The following is a 19799-nucleotide window of genomic DNA, read 5'->3' as shown; positions in this document are numbered from 1 at the left end:
TCCGCTTCTAGCTTTCTACCGTCAATAAACAACATATTAATGTCTTTCACCATAATAATAATAATAATAATAATAATAATAAGTACAGTGTTCCATTACTTTTTGCGGTCCATACGTTCCAAAAACAGGGTGTAGAAATTGTTGCCATCTAGTGGTGAACTTATAGAATTAAGTTTGTTTCCATCGGGTATCTAAAGCAGAAAAATGGCTGTGATATATATATATATATATATATATATATATATATATATATATATATATATATATATATATATATATATATATATATAAAACACTTCCTCTTAGCATTTGAATGGGATCTGCACTAGGCTAGCAAAGTATTAAAAACAAAGCATGTTTTGTATTTAAATACACACTGTATGTAATTCTCCTTATTTTGTGTTTAGTTTTACAGTTAACTCCAACTGGAGTGTCATTAAACAGCTTAAAGCACGCTTAGGGACGGCAGAATCACACTGATTCGCTCCGGGCTTGTTACAAGCTACATGGTGGATCCAACCTACATGGTGCATTCAGGGTACTTTTACAACGTGGGGAACTTGTAAACACGCCGCTGCGTTCTGCACAGTGATTGTTTTTCTTCGATCCTTACATTTTAATGACAGAGAAAAGCCCAAATCTAAATCATGATAAAATTTATATAATGTATATGTTTTTTAACCCCAAAAAATTGTACAATAAGTGGAGATGAACAGCCAAATTATTTCCAAAACACCCCCCACTCACCCCCAAAAATGTGTTTAAATATTTTTAAAAACATATGGGGGGGGGGGGGTCCTCAAATAGGCATGCGGAGTTACTCTATATAGCCATCTGTAGCTGGACTGAACTATACATCCAAAGATGGCTGACCAGCAGGGCCATTTGATTATATGCACACATCCAGTCATGTCACTCAAAAGCTCTCCTGCTCTGCCATGTGTGACCTAATGTGACTGAATCAGTCAGGTAAGCGTAAAGAGCTCATGATGTGGTAAGGCCTGAAGAGATGAAGCATTCGTATAACCATCCAATCAACCCATATTTGCCTTTAATGCTGCTTATATGCACATATGGGCCAAAGTGTCTCACTCATTGAACCGTAAGTCTGCCCCTCTCATACTTGGCCCGCTCGGCCTGCATGAGCTGCATTGCTTGGGGCAAGAAGTGGACTACAAAATAAATCAATGAAGAATGAAATAATTGTGTGTGTGTGTGCGTGCGTGCGTGCGTGCGTGTACAGTGAAACCTTTTCGTCAATAGTAGGTGTGGTGCGACACAGTACTATAGCGAGTACTGGAGGTCTACTGTACTGCAATTCCCTTTTCTGTTTCTGAGTGTGTTCCTGTGTTATGCCGCAGTTACCCTTGATTGCTGCCAAAAAAGTGTGCATTGGTACGTCTTCAACCTTCAGGCACAGTGTCCACCTTCTAGGCTTAATTATCAACATGCTGACCAGCAGGAAAAATATGACGACAAGGAGCATTTTGAAAGACTCCACTCACAACACAATAGCCACTAAACCAAACATCCATAATCATGAATCAGGTTTAAACACACTTTGCTGTTCTTGTCTTTGTTATCCCCAGAAATGCATATGTAAGTGTTGCACATCTTGTATTTTTTTAAATTGACAATGTAATCAAACTCGAATTGTCATTAAATAGTTGATTATAATTTGTATTTTTTTCAGCAGGGTACACAAATTCTGGTATGATAATATGAATTTGTATTCAATTATAATGCTCTTTAAAGAAGCTATTATCGGTATTACTACAAAATTTAAATTCATTGTTCGGCTGAAATAAATTATATTAAGCCTTTAAACTCATCTTTTGCCGTATACACACAATAATACATCAGATAAATTATAACAGCAAGACAAGGTATTCACAGCTGCAGCAGGAGAGAACCCAGAACGTACTTGTAAGTTTCACTTATGGATGTGCATAAGGTAAATTCATTGGTGGTCAACAAAACAGGCAACGCAGATGGACAAAATACTGTCAATAAATTAAACTTAACATCAAGTTTCGCCTGAGCACAAAAACAGAAAATAGCCGACATTGTCAGCAAATAATGGCGGTTAGGCTCCAACAAAAATCTGCAAATATACAAATTAGTAATGGCCAAACAGCAAATATGATGGTTCATTGTAATAAAAAAAAATGTCAACCCTATGGAATTAAATAGATGTCTTCAATAATTGGTCAGAAATTTTCTGACATTTTACAAAATGACCCAACTTCATTGGGTTTGGGGTTTGGAAAAAAAATTACAGTCCTACAGAGACCTGTGAGATCCGGAGAGAATCCATTAAAAGGAGCCTATATAGGCTAGCCGCTAGACACATTCTAGCAAGAGCACTAACAGACACACCAATCTGTTTTAGATGATATACAGCACATTTAACAATATACTGTGTTTTATTGTTTCTTATATTGATCAATGAGATTTATGTGGTGATGCATGGGACATTATACGAAGAGACGTGTTGAATATTTGATTTCATCATAAATAGATGAAACCTCTTTGCATGACATAGTGCAGTAACCTACCTTTTGTAGGCTGGTTGGATTCAACTGAGTTTTGTCTATGATTTTTATTGCGACCTGGAAAAGATTGAGAGAGAGAGAGAGAGAGAGAGCGAGAGAGAGATTTAATTACCTAAACAGAAGATAATTCAAATTAATCAAAAGTATCAGAAGATAAACATTCTGCTCTACCACTGTTTACTACAAGTAGACACATGTCTTTCATTATTACAGTTAGCTTAGAATAGCTATAAGTGTAACTTCCATATATTATGTATTTATACTTATTATTATTATTATTATTATTATTATTATTATTATTATTATTATTATTATTATTATAACTTGACGTGCAATTTCTGGAAGCTGCATGTTAATATTTGAATGCATGTGGAATGCTTTATTATAACAATAATGTCAATTGTCATTGACTAGACAATTATTATTATATGAAAAATTGTACTATAATATGCTCCAAGCAGAATTTGAACCCTCGCACCACACTCACCAGTCATATGCATTAACATGGTATGTAATTGTATTGAGTAATACAGTACTATAATACAAGCTTGTGTTGAATATGAATGTTAGAATATTGAGTGGAATCATCTTGAAAAAAACGTAATAATGAGAAGTTACATAAAATATAATGGATGTTAAATAATTAGACAATGATTATTATTCAAAATTGACATTAAACGTTAAAGTGTGCAAAAAATATGTATTAATGGAATAATAAAAATTTGATCCCCGTTGGCGTGAATTTTTGGAGCAAGTTGAAATTTAAACTGTGAAAATCGAATATTGTATGTGGAAGTAGACAGAGGACGAAAAAGTGAGGAGAATAATAAAAAGTATTTTCTTAAATCTGAATAGCATAATGTGAATGTTTGCAGCATTCACGAAATTATAATAATACAAATAATTAGACAATGATTATTATTCAAAATTGACATTAAACGTTAAAGTGTGCAAAAAAATTATAATAGTTGAATGAGAAAAATTTGATCCCCGCTGGCGTGAATTTTTGGAGCAAGTGGAACTGTGAAAATCGAATATTGTATGTGGAAGTAGACAGAGGACGAAAAGTATTTTTTAAATTCTGAATAGCACAATGTGAATGTTTGCAGCATTTACGAAATAATAATAATAATAATAGTAGTAGTAATAACAATAATAATTACAATGCTCATAGTTATCTGATGAAAAGTTAAAGCAAAGCATATGTAGTTCTATTGTGTATAAATCCTGTATATTTGAACTGGATGGTTTTACAGTTTATAGAGAGAAAGGTGTTGCATGATGTTGTAAACTCAATTGATAAGAGAGACAGAATTGAAATGCTCATCATATTTGATATTATCACAATCCCAGGATAAAGTGGACAGCCTTATACAGTATCATATAGTGATTCTTAACTGGTAGGTCGAGTCCCAAAAGTGGGTCACGGATTCTTTCAAACATTTAATTATTGTATGTTCATGTTTTTCCCCCCACCTCATTTACTTTATTTACTACTGTGTTAGTGTGTATGTTTAACATACGCTAAACATATTTTCAAAGGCATGACAATACATTTTATTTATTGTTCTTGACTTACATCAACAATACATTTTCTTTATTGTTGTTGACTAGTGTAAAAGTGAGTCGTGACTTGGTGACAATAGGAAAATGTGGGTTCGACTCCCAGGGTGACAATAGGAAAATGTGGGTTCGACTCCCAGGGTGACAATAGTTGAGACTTCAGAACCACTGTTATATGTTACTCACAAAACATGAAGGGTTCTTCAGCTTACAGGTGAAATAAAATACACTAATTAATTTTAACCCAATAGTGCCACCAAGGTGTGGCCATGGCCACCCCTACAAATTTAGTGCCCACCCCTATAAATGTACTTGGCCAGTGGAACTAAAAAATTTTAACTGTACTGTTTATTACGATTAACTGCAATTAACTGGCTACCAGTTCAGGGTGTACCCCGCCTACTGCTCGAAGCCAGCTGGGATAGGCTCCAGCACCCCCGCGACCCTTGTGAGGACAAGCGGTTAAGAAAATGGATGGATGTTTATTACTCTTTGCACATTACATCATTAGTAACCATGGTATATTAGTAGAACACCATAATATATCCTGAAATGGTGGCTTTTAGTTTTGGTGTGCTACCCCGAGATTTTAAGTGTCCCCATCTGGCCACTCCTATGAAAAATTTCTGGAGGTGCCACTGATTTACCGGTAATCAGTTTAACCATTTAACCAGAAACTTCTGAATGCACGTGTCCAACTGTTCAACGTTTCAGTACTTTTTGAGCAATTTGTTCCTTTTAACCAGGAGTTAAACAGCAAAATTTAAAACAGGTGTTTAATCCATTAATTTACAAATTAATTTCTTGGTTCAATTATCAGGATTTCTCCACAACGTTTAGCATCTTACCTCTCTGCCTGTCAGGATGTGGCGTGCCAACTTGACCTTGGCAAAATTCCCCTTGCCGATGGTCTTGAGTAAACGATAGTTGCCAATGTGAGGCTGCTCGTCCGAGCAGGAGGCGATAGAATTCCTGCACCGGGCACCAAGCGAACGGGTGGACTGACTTGTAGCCTTGTCCGAACGGCTGGCCCCCAGCAACACATGCTGCAAAAAAAAATGAAGGAAAGGGCTTAAAAAAAATACCACCTTGGCACCATCACACATTGCGGCGCGAGGCGCAGTCTAAATCTGCGCAGGGGCAGGCTAGACTTTGTTTTCATATTTCTCTAGCCTCACGCAGCTAGGTGCAGTTTAAAACAGGTCTTTTGCACCACTGTGGGCGTCAACGCAGCCAACTTGATTTGCCATCAATACAAGCATCTAATCTCATTCTCTTTATAATTGGTACATGAGAGGCACGCAGTCCTAGACATGACGGAAGGAGAGGAAGCAGGAGTGCACATGCATAGAGCAAAAATAGTCATGTGCAAGCCAGATTCGATTGCCTCAGAACAGAGGTGGGGGACTTACTGTATATCACATGACTTGGACTCAAGTCAACTTAAATCGCTAATTTTATGACTTGTAACTCGACTTGAATTAACTTTGACTTGAGAAGTCAAATTGATTCTGTTTACATTTGAAAATAAATTGTTTTTGTATGACTTCTGTTTTTTAATGAAATGTTATTATTTTTGTATCATGCGAACGAGACATTAAAGACAGTCAAGGGCTGACTCATACAGCAAGTGTCACCAAAGATGAAACTTGTTCAGTCATTCACAAGCAAAGATGGGGTGAGAATCACCTCTTTGTGGACAAGTGTGTGACAAAATAGTTGGCATTTCATCATCTACGGTCCATAATATCATCAAATGGTTCGGAGAATCTGGAGAAATCACTGCATGTAAGTGGCAAGGCCGAAAACCAACATTGAATGCCGGTGACCTTCGATCTCTCAGGTGGCACAGCATCAAAAACTGACATAAATGTGTACCCACCACATGGGCTCAGGAACAGGTCAGAAAACAGAGGTCAATAAATATACAGTTCGGCATTACAGTCATTAATGTAGATAAAAATGTTGACCATGCTAACAAAAGCCATTTATCAAAAACTTCCAGTAACACCGTCGGCTTCTCTGGACCCAAGCTCATCTAAGAAGGACTCCTACAAATTGGAAATTTGTGTTATGCAGTCCGATGAGTCCACATTTCAAATTGCTTTGGAAATTGTGGAAATTATATCCTCCGGGCCAAAGAGGAAAATAACCATCCAGGCTGTTATGGATGCGAAGTTCAAAAGCCAGCATCTGTGATGGTATGCGGCTGTGTTAGTGCCAATAGCATGGGTAACTTACACATCTGTAAAGGCACCATTAATGCTGAAAGACAGATTTTAGAGAAGCATATGCTTCCATCCAAGCAACGTCTTTCACGGACGCCACTGCTTATTTAAGCAAGACAATGCAAAACCATATTCTGCACTTGTTACGACAGCGTGGCTTCTTACTAGACTATCCTGCCTGAAGTCCAGACATGTCGCCCATTGAAAAAACATTATGAAGAGTAAAATACGACAACAGAGCACTGTTGAACAGCTGAGGTACATCAAGCAAGAATAGGAAATGAAATCCACCTACAAAGCAACAATTAGTGTCCTCAGTTCTAAATGTTTATTGAATGTTGAGAAAATAAAAGGTGCTGTAACACAGTGGTAAACATGTCCCAGCTTTTTTGGTATGTGTTGAAGCCAACTTCATTGGAATTGGGTTTGTAAATAATTTAAGTGTATACTGTACATTCATTTTATACGCTTAAATTGTTGTTCATTTAATTTTTTAGAGATGTTCATGTCAATTTAATTTGTAATGGTACTTTTTTTAAAAAAATGTTATTAAAGGCATTTTTTGTGTTATTATCAGTGAAACATTATATTATCACAGCGATAAATGTTATGACTGAGCTAGATTTTATGACTTGACTTGAACCAAGTAATAACTTGACTCGAAATTCGGTGGTGACTCATCTTGCTTGATTTTCACCCACAGTAATTCAGGACTTGCTTGAGATTAAAAGGTTACGATTTGAGACTAGGCATTTAGGCAATATTAGATTCTGACGGCATGATAACTGTGAGCGGTATCACGGTATTAAAATTTCAACGCTGACCTATTTTGAAATGTTCTGGTAAATAAAAACAATACTACTACATGGCCCTACTGTATAGCATTTTTCCTTAAAATTACATGAAACTACTGACAGTTTTCTATTATCTTTGTTATCTCCTTTTCCATTAGTTCATAAAATACACATTATAGCACTTGCTTCAGCCTACTCTTTTTGGCCATCAACACAATGTACTAACTACTGTATACAAATGTTTGTCTTAAATGTACAATGCCAAATAAACTAATCTTAACTAAAAAACTATGTTGTATAGAACCCATTACACAAAATGAACCATAAAAAATATAAAAACTCTCAAACTCTGTGATTGACGGCTTTCACCTGCAATGATCGGTGGGTTAATGAAACTAGCTGCTAATGCTAACGTGAAAGCTTGTTACCCATATTCTATCATGTCAGTAATCGGCAGCTATCATCTCGTTACAAAAGCACACACGCTTCAAATGCTACAATACGACGGCGTCCAGTAGCAACCTAGCTCAGCGAGGGTGGTGGTAACGTTCAAGGGTAGGTAACCAGAGAGTGTATCAGTGGACTCTGGGTGGGGAAGCGTGTCATTCTTATGCTGCATTCGAGGATGGTCGGAAGTCGGATTTATCCCAGTTGGCTTTTCCCAGTTCCGACCTGAAAGCGTTTGAGGCGAAAGTAAACAACCAAAATGGCGGTGAGTGATAAATAGCTTTTTAGTTTGGGCCACATTTTGACCTCCAGCAAACTTGCCTTCTCACAATTTTGCTTTATTTATGTATTTATCTTATTTCATAAGCATTCCATACAGTTAAGTATAGTTCACCGTATAATTTCATGCAGGGCGATAGTGGCATACTGTCACTTACATTGTGTTACGTGAAGTTATGTTGAATATTTATGAATGAACAAAGCTATCTAGTTCTATACTGGAGAATAAGGTGTTCTACCATTCACGGTCTGTGTTTCCAGAGGGGTCGCCATTGTAGAGTGACGTCACATTGAAGTCGGTCGTTGAAGTCGGGATCCTTTTTTCCCTGACTTAGCAAGTGGGATTTCCGAGTTCAAGTTCCCGTACACACTCCCTGGTTTGAAGTCAGATAAGTCCGACTTCCCACTTTCCTCGAATGCAACATAAAAATTCATTTTTGGGAGATTTCTCTCCAAGGTGGGTTCGAATTCATCGCGCTACATGCAGCAGGCACACTCTTGAAAAACACCTGCATAAGAAACCACAATAATACAGCTCAGATTTTTACTCAGCAGGGTTTCCCCCAGTGTTTTATAAACCTGGTGGCTGCCCCGCCCCCAACCCTGCCAGTCCAAGCACCTAAGATAGAAATTTGGACACTACTGTTACGGTAATGCATTTTGATTACGTCTTTGTATTCTCTTTTGTGTGCACTGCTCAGTGTGGTAGAAATTAGGGGTGGTAATCTTTGAATGTCTCACGATTCGATTCATTCAATTTTCGATTCAAAATGATTTTTGATTCAAAATTATTTGAATGACAACAATGATTTCTGCTTCAATTTATAGATGTGCAAAGAATCATCATAATCTACTAGTCTGGTTTACAAGACAGAATGACAAATGGAGACATTAAAATGTCTTTAAAAAAATAAAAATTACGTTTATTAAGTTTTGAATTGTAAAGAAAGTGTTTTTTTTTTTTTATAGCCAGCTATAAATATTATCGCTTTTACAGTATATTCTGCCCTCCCTGAGCAGATTGACTACAGTTTAGCAGACAGCGAACATTCTCCAAAAATAGTCTAATATTGGTATTTGTATCACCCTGTTCCGTTCTCACTGACCATACAGAGTGGACGATTAAAGCGTCGTTCGCTGCTGCAAAAAATTGTTTGCAAATGGTGCAGGAAAGACCAACTCAGTGACCTTGTGGTAGAGTGTCCGCCCTGAGACTGGCAGGTTGTGGGTTCAATCCCCGGCCGGGTCATACCAAAGACTATAAAAAATGGGACCCATTGCCTCCCTGCTTGACACTCAGTATAAAGGGTTGGAATTGGGGGGTTAGATCACCATGTGATTCCCGAGCGCAATCATTGCTGCTCACCGCTCCCTCAGGGGATAGGTCAAATGCGGAGAACGAATTTCGCCCCCACTTAGTTGGGTGCGACAATCAGTGGAATTTACCTTTCCCCTCCGTGAGTCATCACCTTATCGTGGTGGAGGGGTTTGCGTGTCCCAATGAGCCTGGGAGCTATGTTGTCCGGGGCTTCATGCCCCTGGTAGGGCCACCCAAGGCAAACAGGTCCTAGGTGAGGGACCAGACAAAGCATGGCTCAAACGACCCCAATGATGAACACAAACCTTGGATCTTCGTTTCCCTTGCCCGGACGCGGGTCACCGGGGCCCCCCTCTGGAGCTAGGCCTGGAGGTGGGGCTCGAAGGTGAGCGTCTGGTGGCCGGGCCTATACCCATGGGGACCGGCCGGGCACAGCCCGAAAAGGCAACGTGGGTCCCCCTTCCCATGGGCTCACCACCGGTGGAAGGGGCCAAAGGGGTCGGGTGCGCAGTGAGTTGGGTGGCAGCCAAAGGCGGGGGCCTTGGCAGTCTGACCCCCGGCTACTGAAGCTAGCTCTGGGTACATGGAATGTCACCTCTCTGACAGGGAAGGAGCTCGAGCTGGTGTGCGAGGCTGAGAAGTTCCGACAAGATATAGTCGGACTCACCTCCACACACGGCTTGGGTTCTGGTACCAATCCTCTCGAGAGGGGCTGGACCCTCTTCCACTCTGGAGTTGCCCACGGTGAGAGGCGCAGAGCAGTTGTGGGCATACTCATTGCCCCCCAGCTAGCCGCTTGTACGTTGGGGTTTACCCCGGTGAATGAGAGGGTAGCCTCCCTCCGCCTTCGGGTGGGGGGACGGGTCATGACTGTTGTTTGTGCTTATGCACCAAACAGCAGCTCAGAGTACCCACCCTTTCTGGAGTCCTTGGAGGGTGTGCTGGAGAGCGCACCCCCTGGGGACTCCCTCGTTCTACTGGGAGACTTCAACGCTCACGTGGGTAATGACAGTGAGACCTGGAGGGGCGTGATTGGGAGGAATGGCCCCCCCGATCGAAACCCGAGTGGTGTTTTGTTATTGGACTTCTGTGCTCGCCACGGACTGTCCATAACGAACACAATGTTCAAGCACAAGAGTGTCCATATGTGCACCTGGCACCAGGACACCCTAGGCCGTAGTTCGATGATCGACTTTGTAGTCGTGTCATCGGACTTGCGGCCGTATGTGTTGGACACTCGGGTTAAGAGAGGGGCGGAGCTGTCAACTGATCACCACCTGGTGGTGTGTTGGCTCCGATGGCGGGGTAAGATGCCGGTCCGACCAGGCAGGCCCAAACGTACTGTGAGGGTCTGCTGGGAACGTCTGGCAGAACCCCCTGTCAGAAAGAGTTTCAACGCCCATCTCCGGCAGAGCTTCTCCATTGTCCCGGGGGAGGCGGGGGACATTGAGTCCGAGTGGACTATGTTCCGCGCTTCAATTGTTGAGGCGGCCGATCGGAGCTGTGGCCGTAAGGTGGTTGGTGCCTGTCGTGGCGGCAATCCTCGAACCCGCTGGTAGACACCAGCGGTAAGGGATGCCGTCAAGCTGAAGAAGGAGTCCTATCGGGCCTTTTTGGCCTGTGGGACTCCGGAGGCTTGCTGACAGGTACCGGCTGGCCAAGCGGAATGCGGCTTTGGCGGTCGCTGAGGCAAAAACTCGGACATGGGAGGAGTTCGGTGAGGCCATGGAAAACCACTTCCGGACAGCTTCAAGGAAATTCTGGTCCACCATCCGGCGTCTCAGGAGAGGAAAGCAGTGCACCGTTAACACTGTGTATAGTGGAGACGGGGTGCTGTTGACCTCGACTCGGGACGTCGTGAACCGGTGGGGAGAGTACTTCGAAAACCTCCTCAATACCACCAGCACGCCTTCCTTTGAGGAAGCAGGGTCTGGGGACTCTGAGGTGGGCTCCCCTATCTCTGGGGTCGAAGTCGCCGAGGTGGTTGGAAAGCTTCTCGTGGCGGGGCCTCAGGGGGTGGATGAGATCCGCCCGGAGTTCCTAAAGGCTCTGGATGTTGTGGGGCTGTCATGGTTGACACGTCTCTGCAGCATCGCGTGGACATCGGGGACGGTGCCTCTGGATTGGCAGGGTGGTGGTTCCCCTTTTTAAGAAGGGGGACCAGAAAGTGTGTTCCAACTTTAGAGGGATCACACTCCTCAGCCTCCCAGGTAAGGTCTATTCAGGGGTGCTGGAGAGGAGGGTCCGTCGGGAGGTCGAATCTCGGATCCAGGAAGAGCAGTGTGGTTTTCGTCCCGGCCGTGGAACAGTGGACCAGCTCTACACCCTCAGCAGGGTCCTCGAGGGTGCGTGGGAATTCGCCCAACCAGTCCACATGTGCTTCGTGGACTTGGAGAAGGCGTTTGACCGTGTCCCTCGGGGAGTTCTGTGGGGGGTGCTTCGGGAGTATGGGTTACCGAGCCCCCTGATACGGGCTATTCGGTCCCTGTACGACCGATGTCAGAGTCTGGTCCGCATTGCCGGCAGTAAGTCGAATTTGTTTCCTGTGAGGGTTGGACTCCGCCAAGGTTGCCCTTTGTCACAGATTCTGTTCATAACTTTTATGGACAGAATTTCTAGGCGTAGCCGAGGCGTTGAGGGGGTCCGGTTTGGTGGCCTCAGCATTGCATCTCTGCTTTTTGCAGATGATGTGGTGCTGTTGGCTTCTTCAAGCCGTGACCTCCAGCTCTCACTGGAGCGGTTCGCAGCCGAGTGTCAAGCGGTTGGGATGAGGATCAGCACCTCCAAATCCGAGACCATGGTCCTCAGTCGGAAAAGGGTGGAGTGCCCTCTCCGGGTCGGGGAGGAGGTCCTGCCCCAAGTGGAAGAGTTCAAGTATCTTGGGGTCTTGTTCACGAGTGAGGGTAGGTTAGAGCGGGAGATCGACAGGCGGATCGGTGCAGCGTCTGCAGTTATGCGGACGCTGTATCGGTCCGTTGTGGTGAAGAAGGAGCTGAGCCGAAAGGCAAAGCTCTCGATTTACCGGTTGATCTACGTTCCTGCCCTCACCTATGGTCACGAGCTGTGGGTCGTGACCGAAAGAACAAGATCCCGGATACAAGCGGCCGAAATGAGTTTCCTCCGCAGGGTAGCCGGGCTCTCCCTTAGAGATAGGGTGAGAAGCTCGGTCATCCGAGAGGGACTCAGCGTCGAGTCGCTGCTCCTCCACGTTGAGAGGAACCAGTTGAGGTGGCTCGGGCATCTGGTTCGGATGCCTCCTGGACACCTCCCTGGGGAGGTGTTCCGGGCATGTACTACCGGCAGGAGGCCCCGGGGACGACCCAGGACACGCTGGAGAGACTATGTCTCTCGGCTGTCCTGGGAACGCCTTGGGGTCCCGTTGGATGAGCTGGCTGAAGTGGCTGGGGAGAGGGAAATCTGGGCTTTGCTGCTAAAGCTGCTGCCCCCGCGACCCGATCCCGGATAAGCGGAAGAAGACGGACGGACGGATGGATGGTGCAGGAAAGCTGTTGCCGTTAAAGTTAAGAGGATGTGCAGGCAGAAAAAGAGGACGAGACGCGAGGAGGACATGGAAACAGCTCGAGTTGTTCGGCATAAAAGTGAACAAAAATCATTACTGGAGCACTCTTGATTAGACGCACTCCTTATGAAAAAAAAACCGGGGGGAAAAGACAGTGGTTGGATAATACTGAAGCGGTCAAGATAAACAATCCGCAGTGGTTATTTTACCGTGACCGGTAACTCGCCACCTAGTTGATGTGACTTTGTGATGCTAAACCGCCGGGAAGCTAACATGCTCTCGACGAGACGCCATGCATGTTGCTATCACTCAGTGGCCTAAACGTGCACATTTGTGTTATTTGTATGCGCTAGTCATGTCTACAAGCAATCACAGCATTTTCTCGCGCCCTGACCAATCATAGACATTCACGGCAAAATAACGCTTGCAGGAGAGTTGCCGTCTTTGGAAAAATAATCACAACCTAAACAATCGCAGGGGAAAAACATTTTTCAACAATACACTTGGCTGCGATGTACAAGGCATGACGCCACAAACTGGCCGCTAGCGTATCATTGGTGATTTTTATTTTATTTTTTGCCTCTACAACATGAGGATCAACCACACAGGTGAAAATAATGGAGTTTCTTGACTCAAAAAAATTGCCACTGACCTCTGAAGGTTTTTGTTTTCTTTGTATTTGCTAAGTAAATGTGCTTTATGGGCTTTAAGCAGTTATGTTACAATTAGACCTCGCAGGGGCATTCCATTATGGTTGCTATATTTTATATTTGTTTACATTTCAATTGTGAAAAAAAGGTGGTTTAAATATTAAATTAAATATAGTGCTGCAATATAAGTGTTATTATTCCGAAGCACCAATCACAAATCTATTGTTCAGTAACTATTACCAATATAGTCTAAAATATCGTCACCACAAATTCTTTGAAATTTCGTGATATAATTTTTAGGCGAGATCACTCACCCCTATTAAGAACCTTTTATTAGTCCAACATTGGTGAAATTTACATTGTTTCAGCAATAGTGGATATAGGAGTTATTTTGAGATCTGATTGTTAATTTTGACGTTTCAGATCTGATTACTGTAATCTAATTGGAAAGATGTTTCTTTACTTCTGTAAAAACTATTTTATTGTAATTGTATTGTTTAGCTTTTTGAAACCGCATTTCAATTGTGCCTTTTTGTAAGACTGTATGTCTATTTATGGTTAATAAATGGCCGATAATAACACATCATTGTCATAATTTCCAAAATTCCTGTCAACTTTTAACATATTTTGGCGTACAAAAACATGGTGGGCTGCCGGTGGGCTTCACATCAGCAGGTACGCTGCTCCCATTACGCAGAGAACAATTGTATCATTGAAGGTGCACCGTCATGTGTGAACGCTCTGACATGCACTTGACATGATGTCTAAAAATCCATCACAAGACCCCCCATCCCAAAGAAATATTATCCAAAAGGGTCACGACAAGTTTTGACCACCAGGCTTAGCAAATTTTCTGAGGGAAACGCTGAACTGCTTCAGTTTTTCCCAGTGTGGTTTGCCCACTCCACATCAGTTTGCGTCCATTTTTTTATGAGCCCTGTATGCCTGAAAAATTATTTCCCGTCTGACGTTTACTTGGGTACCTGTTTGGCCATATATACAGGACCACTGTTTGGGGGCCAAGAAAGGTGCCCAAGTAAAGGTCCTGCCATGTCGCTCCAGGTCTGTATCTGAGTCACCTTGTTTTATGTTAATTTTATTGACTGTATCCAAGTCAACCTTCGTTGGACCACTACGAATGACTTTATTTCATGCCTATTTCCTCACCTCATCCCGTGCCAACAGTTTTCTCTAGTTTACCTACACTACGACCTGCACACTACCCTTCTTGTTTCTAGAGTCCCCCAACTTCTATTGTCGCAGGCTGATCACCAGTACCAGCCCAGCAGATGGGAAAACCCTGTACCAGCCGAGCGGCTGTTCGAGGACCACATATCATTATCAAAACTATTATTAACTCATTCACTCCCAGCCATTTCACTGAAGCAACCCCTTTTGCTCCTGGCTGTTTTACTGGCTTTTTACTGATTTTGCAAGGCCCACAGCGTATTATGTTATATTGCTATAAAAACATGCAACCTACCAAAAGAAAGATTGGAGTCTTTCATCAGGAAATAAACGTATATTTGTATCTGTTACCATTTTGCAGCAATTAGCATTGGAATATAGCTACGTTTTATCATTATTTACATTCCTGGTGAAAACACTGACAAAAAGATCTTGTTGCAACATGGCCCTCGTTGATCTCTTATATTCTGATGCCACCTGCTGGCCATTTTTTAAATAACTACCATTCCTTTAAGGCACCTCTTCATGTATGAAGCTGCATCAAAGCTTTCTGTATGCTTTTGCATTAATATATATATATTTTTTAACGTGTAAATACGTTTTGGGGAGTGAAGAACAATGTATTTTCAAAAACGTTTTTGTGTTTCAATGAGTTAAAAGGACAATGTGCAGTAAATTGAAAGGATGGCTGCACCAGATTTAGCACAATGCTAGTTTCCATCTGTAGTTTCCATCTTAGTGGCTGATCATGGTTCAATTATTTGTCCGGGCCACCTCTGGGCACCCTGGACGGTCTTGTCAGTCACCTATACACATTGCGACCATCAGCCACCATCAGACCCTCCTCCAGTTGTGCAAGCCTTGCGTCCATCATTTGCCTTGGCTGGTCAACATGAGATCATTCACCTGCAACTCTGTGGGTCCAGTGTCGATATCATCAACCTAAAGGCCAGAACATGTCCCATGTGATTGGTATCTTTAACATCCTCCTGACCAGCCCGCTTGCGAGCACTTCATGTCAGCGTCCTGAAATGGCACAAAAGGGTCTCTTTGTTCTGTACTTCTGGTCGGACTCCAGAATGACCTCTGCAAGCCAAGTACACTGGCTCTTGTACCTGCCTGCTGGCCAGCTTCCGCCCACCCTGTTTTGAAAAGTTTTGGTGGGCTTCCGTCCTTTAGGTGGGTAACATTTTCATGATCTGTTGATTTTACTGTGGAACAGATCATGTGTTAAGGTTTATTCGGTGTTTTGTTTTCTGGGTGCCCGTTGTGTCTTCGTCTCCACTTGTTTTTGCCTGCTGTGCTCCCGCTGTGTCTACAAGTCAGTTCTCTTCAGCCACTCCTGTCATGACCGGGTGTGCCTCATTGTCTCCTCAGTCTGTTTGTAATTGCTGTTGTTGCCTGTTTTCTTTCAGTTAGAGTTTGTCATTGTCATGTCATGTCGCCTGTTACGGTGAGTTCAAGTATTTGCTTTTTGTTTAGTTTTTTTTACTTTTTGTCATTTAGTATCTATCCCGTTGTTCAAAATAAATTATGTGTAAATGTTGAGTATACATAGCCTGCATTGCTTACTTGGGTCCATCTTTACCCGTCACAATTCTACAACAAAAACAACCAACTGAAAGTGGCTGTGATGAAAGCCTGGGCAAGCATCACAAAAGGAAAATAAAAAGTTTATTGTCATTGGCTCACAACCTTGATACTGTCATTCCAAGGAAAGTGTATGCAATTTATTATCAAGTCTTAATCTGTTTTAATTGCATCAATTCCAATTATTTTGCTCAACTCAAACAAATGTTTCTGAATAAATAATGTTCATCAAGTTGTGTACCCAAAACAGATGTAAATAGCTGATAAAAGTTGTACCGTTTCCCTCTTTTCTCATATTAACTCATTCACTCCCAGCCATTTTAACTAAAGCAACCCCCTTCACTCCCGGCTGTTTGACTGGATTTTGACTGATTTTGCAAGGCCCACAGAGTACAGTATTGTGTTCAATTGCTTTAAAAAAAAAAGAAAAGAAAAAGGAACCTACCAAAAGAAAGATTAGAGCCCCTTCTTTCATCAGGAAAAAAGTATATTTCTATCTGTTTCCATTTAGTAGTAGAATATAGCTAAGTTTAACCGTTATTTGACCATTTTTTGGCTTTTTGTTGGTTCTGACCAAGCCATTTCAAAATAAAATAACGCCCAGGGGTTAATCATTATTCACAAACTTGTTGAAAACACTGGGGATAAGGAGCTTGTTGCAACATGACCCTGGCTGTATTTTATGTATGCTCTAGCACAGGGGTGCCCAAGTCCGGTCCTCGAGAGCTCCTATCCAGCCTGTTTTCCATGTTTCTCTCACCAACACACCTGATTCATGTTCAGAATCGTTATCTGCAAAACTTGCTGATGAGCTGATCATTGGATTCAGCTGCGTTGGAGGAAGGAAACATGGAAAATAGGCTGGATGGGGTACTTTATAGTATGAGATGAGATAGCAGATTTGTCAGAATACACTTTTAAATTGATTGCCATTGTTACAAACAATTTGATGTGTACGTATTAAAAGTATTATTTTCACAAGTAGGCTACTATCTGACATTAAAAAAAAATCATTATAAACAATATTTTGCACTAATTCAAGGCAATTTGTAGAGTGGAAAACAAGACCCAAAAGCACAAGGCAGAGAAACCAGGATGTCAGGGTGATAAGTGGGTGAGGTACACAAAGACAAACAAATAAAAGGAGGCTATACTCAAAAAGGGAGCAGATGCCGACACAGTAGTCCCTGGCCAGTTCCAGGCCCTGAGACACGCACTTCCATTCACCCAGCACGCCATCTATATCTATATACACACACACACACACACACACACGCACGCACACACACACACACACACACACACACACACACACGCACACTCAAAGAGGCATATACAAACTCTCTGACAGTTCCCCCTCTTCACGCCCTATCTACAGTATAGAGCAGAGGTGGGCATCGAGGGCCGGAGTCCTGCAGGTTTTGCATGTTGCCCTTCTCTAACACAGCTGATAAATGATCAGCTCATCAGCAAGCTCTGCATAAACCTGATAACGATCCTGTTGATTGGAATCAGCTTGTGTTGGAAGTGAGAAACCTCCAAAACTTGCAGGACTCCGACCCTTGAGGGCCGAGATTGCCCACCTCTGGTATAGAGCCTACTTCCATGGGCATAATCTCCCAATAACCATAGGCCGTGACAAACACCGGTGGCTATTTTTCCCCACAACAGGAGGCCCGAGAAGTAGCACTTGAGACCACGTCAACCCAAGCCTCAACTTCATCAATATGGCAACATCTCTGCTGTTCAATTCACTCACCTACCATAATCACTTCATTGTGGAAAGCAGATCAAGTTTATTCTAATGAAAAGGGTGCATCTGAATTCGTAATCACTTGTAAACTCACACACAATGTCTGTCTTAACCACCCTTGTGTGCTAAAAGCTCAGCTAACAATCATGGAAGAAAAATGTCAACGCAACATCAATTGGTGATAGATAGATAGATAGATAGATAGAAAGATAGATAGATAGATAGATAGATAGATAGATAGATAGATAGATAGATAGATAGATAGATAGATAGATAGATAGATAGATAGATAGATAGATAGATAGAATCTCTCTAAGCTCTCTCTCGGCTTTGCACTGAACTGAATGTATGGCGCTGTCTGACACCCACTGGCTGGAGGGTTGGGCGCTAAACAGCCTGCGCAAGCACTGACTGCACATCATTCCATGCAGTAATCCCCCCTCGCTACATACAAGCGAAGCCAGACAGGTATACTCCATACATTTGTGCTGTGCACCCGTCGCACCCACCTGATTGCCGGAGAATGCATGCATGCACACAGAGGAAGCGGCAGCAGAGAGGGGGGTATTGTGACATCACAATCTCCATACAGCCTTATAATATGATGTGACAGCTGCTTTTAAGGCTTTCTGCTCACATTGGTTATTGCATGCAGAGGTCTTATTTCCTGCAATGGGCATGCATGCATGCATGCGTAGGCACTCAAGGTTAACCCGATTTATATTTTTTTTTTTACACAATTATAAATCCAATAGTACCTCTCGAGTCTCAACGTAATAACGACAGATCAAACTATGCATCCATTTACATAGCAGCAAATGCACGCCAGTGAAGGCCAAGATGATGAGATATTTGTTTTAAGGACGCATTTATGTTCCAAATGCCCCCCAAACAGGCTTAGGCTGCAGCTGGACTTACATGGTCTCCAGTACTCCTGTCGTTCCCAGACGGTAATGCAGATCGAGAAGACATGTTTTTTTTCTCGCCTTTCCCTGAGTGACAATCGCTGCGTGTTTTGAGTGAGCAGTTTTTATAGGCTCCACCGGCAGAATAACATCCTCAGATGCGACCCACCGTCCACAATCAATCTGCCTCTTCTCCAACCGGCCGAGCCGCGGTCGAGAGCAGACCTCTGCCTGTCATGGCAGGAATTGATATCCGGAGGGGGGTGTCCTCAAAGCAGCTGCATCTTCCATCCACCATGCACTTTGCAAAAAAAAAAAAAAAAATGGAGACCGCAAAACTCGGTCGATCAGCGATGCAGCAAATGCAAATCCGGAGCATGGAATAGGTGCTAAAATGCAGAGATGTTTGGCCGGAGCCCAGCGTCTCTGTGGCGACTATCCACCCTCTGCCTCATTGCTGCACAAAACAAACACGGCTTCTTCTGGATACGTGTAATCTCCGTCGATCATAACGCGCACCTAGGCTACAATATATTTATATATATTTTAGCCCATCGACGCCGATTGCAACACGCCCTCTTTTCAGCAGCTCGCAGGAGACACAGCCAAATGTGCAGCGAAGAAAAAGGCCGAAGTGGTGAGAAATCGGTATTCTCGGTGGCTGTGTTGCGCTGCATCACTAAGCCACGAAGAAGAAGGAGCACAGAGTACAGACAGGACTAACAAATTTAAAAGCATCAGAAGCCTTGATCATCAACCCCGCATCCATGCCCTTGAAAGCAGGAGTAAAAGTCAGATCTGAACATTAGCTGTGCCCGACCCCCAATCAGAACATTATGCACCGTGCAATAGTACAATATTAAAAACATTGTTTTAAAAATAAAATAAAGACAATTAATAGTGACGTGTTGCATGCAAACAGAGGCAACACGTTTGAACTGCAGTATTAAATACACATTACAGCATTCAAATCCATAGCCTCTAAAATGAATTCTGAGTGAATAATCAG

The 19799-nt window shown here is 42.7% G+C and overlaps 1 protein-coding gene across 5 annotated transcripts in view; it reads right to left on the bottom strand.

Moving 5' to 3' along the window:
- The window catches only part of mark4a (MAP/microtubule affinity-regulating kinase 4a), a 56154-nt gene extending 36574 nt beyond the window's left edge, over positions 1 to 19580 (bottom strand). For 3 of the 5 annotated variants that reach the window (XM_077547613.1, XM_077547616.1, XM_077547618.1), the window contains exons 1-3: positions 18804 to 19580; positions 4967 to 5164; positions 2559 to 2612 (exon numbers count right to left, since the gene is read on the bottom strand). In XM_077547613.1, coding sequence (XP_077403739.1) covers positions 2559 to 2612; positions 4967 to 5164; positions 18804 to 18857 — 306 coding nt within the window. In that variant the 5' untranslated portion in view covers positions 18858 to 19580. The remainder of the gene's footprint in view (positions 1 to 2558; positions 2613 to 4966; positions 5165 to 18803) is intronic. The other 2 variants (XM_077547614.1, XM_077547617.1) reach the window with 1 other exon arrangement.
- Positions 19581 to 19799: the final 219 nt, after the last annotated feature.

Source organism: Vanacampus margaritifer, chromosome 16 (genome assembly GCF_051991255.1).
Source record: "Vanacampus margaritifer isolate UIUO_Vmar chromosome 16, RoL_Vmar_1.0, whole genome shotgun sequence".
Classification (NCBI taxonomy): domain Eukaryota; kingdom Metazoa; phylum Chordata; class Actinopteri; order Syngnathiformes; family Syngnathidae; genus Vanacampus; species Vanacampus margaritifer.
This window is presented reverse-complemented; position numbering and strand designations above follow the sequence as displayed.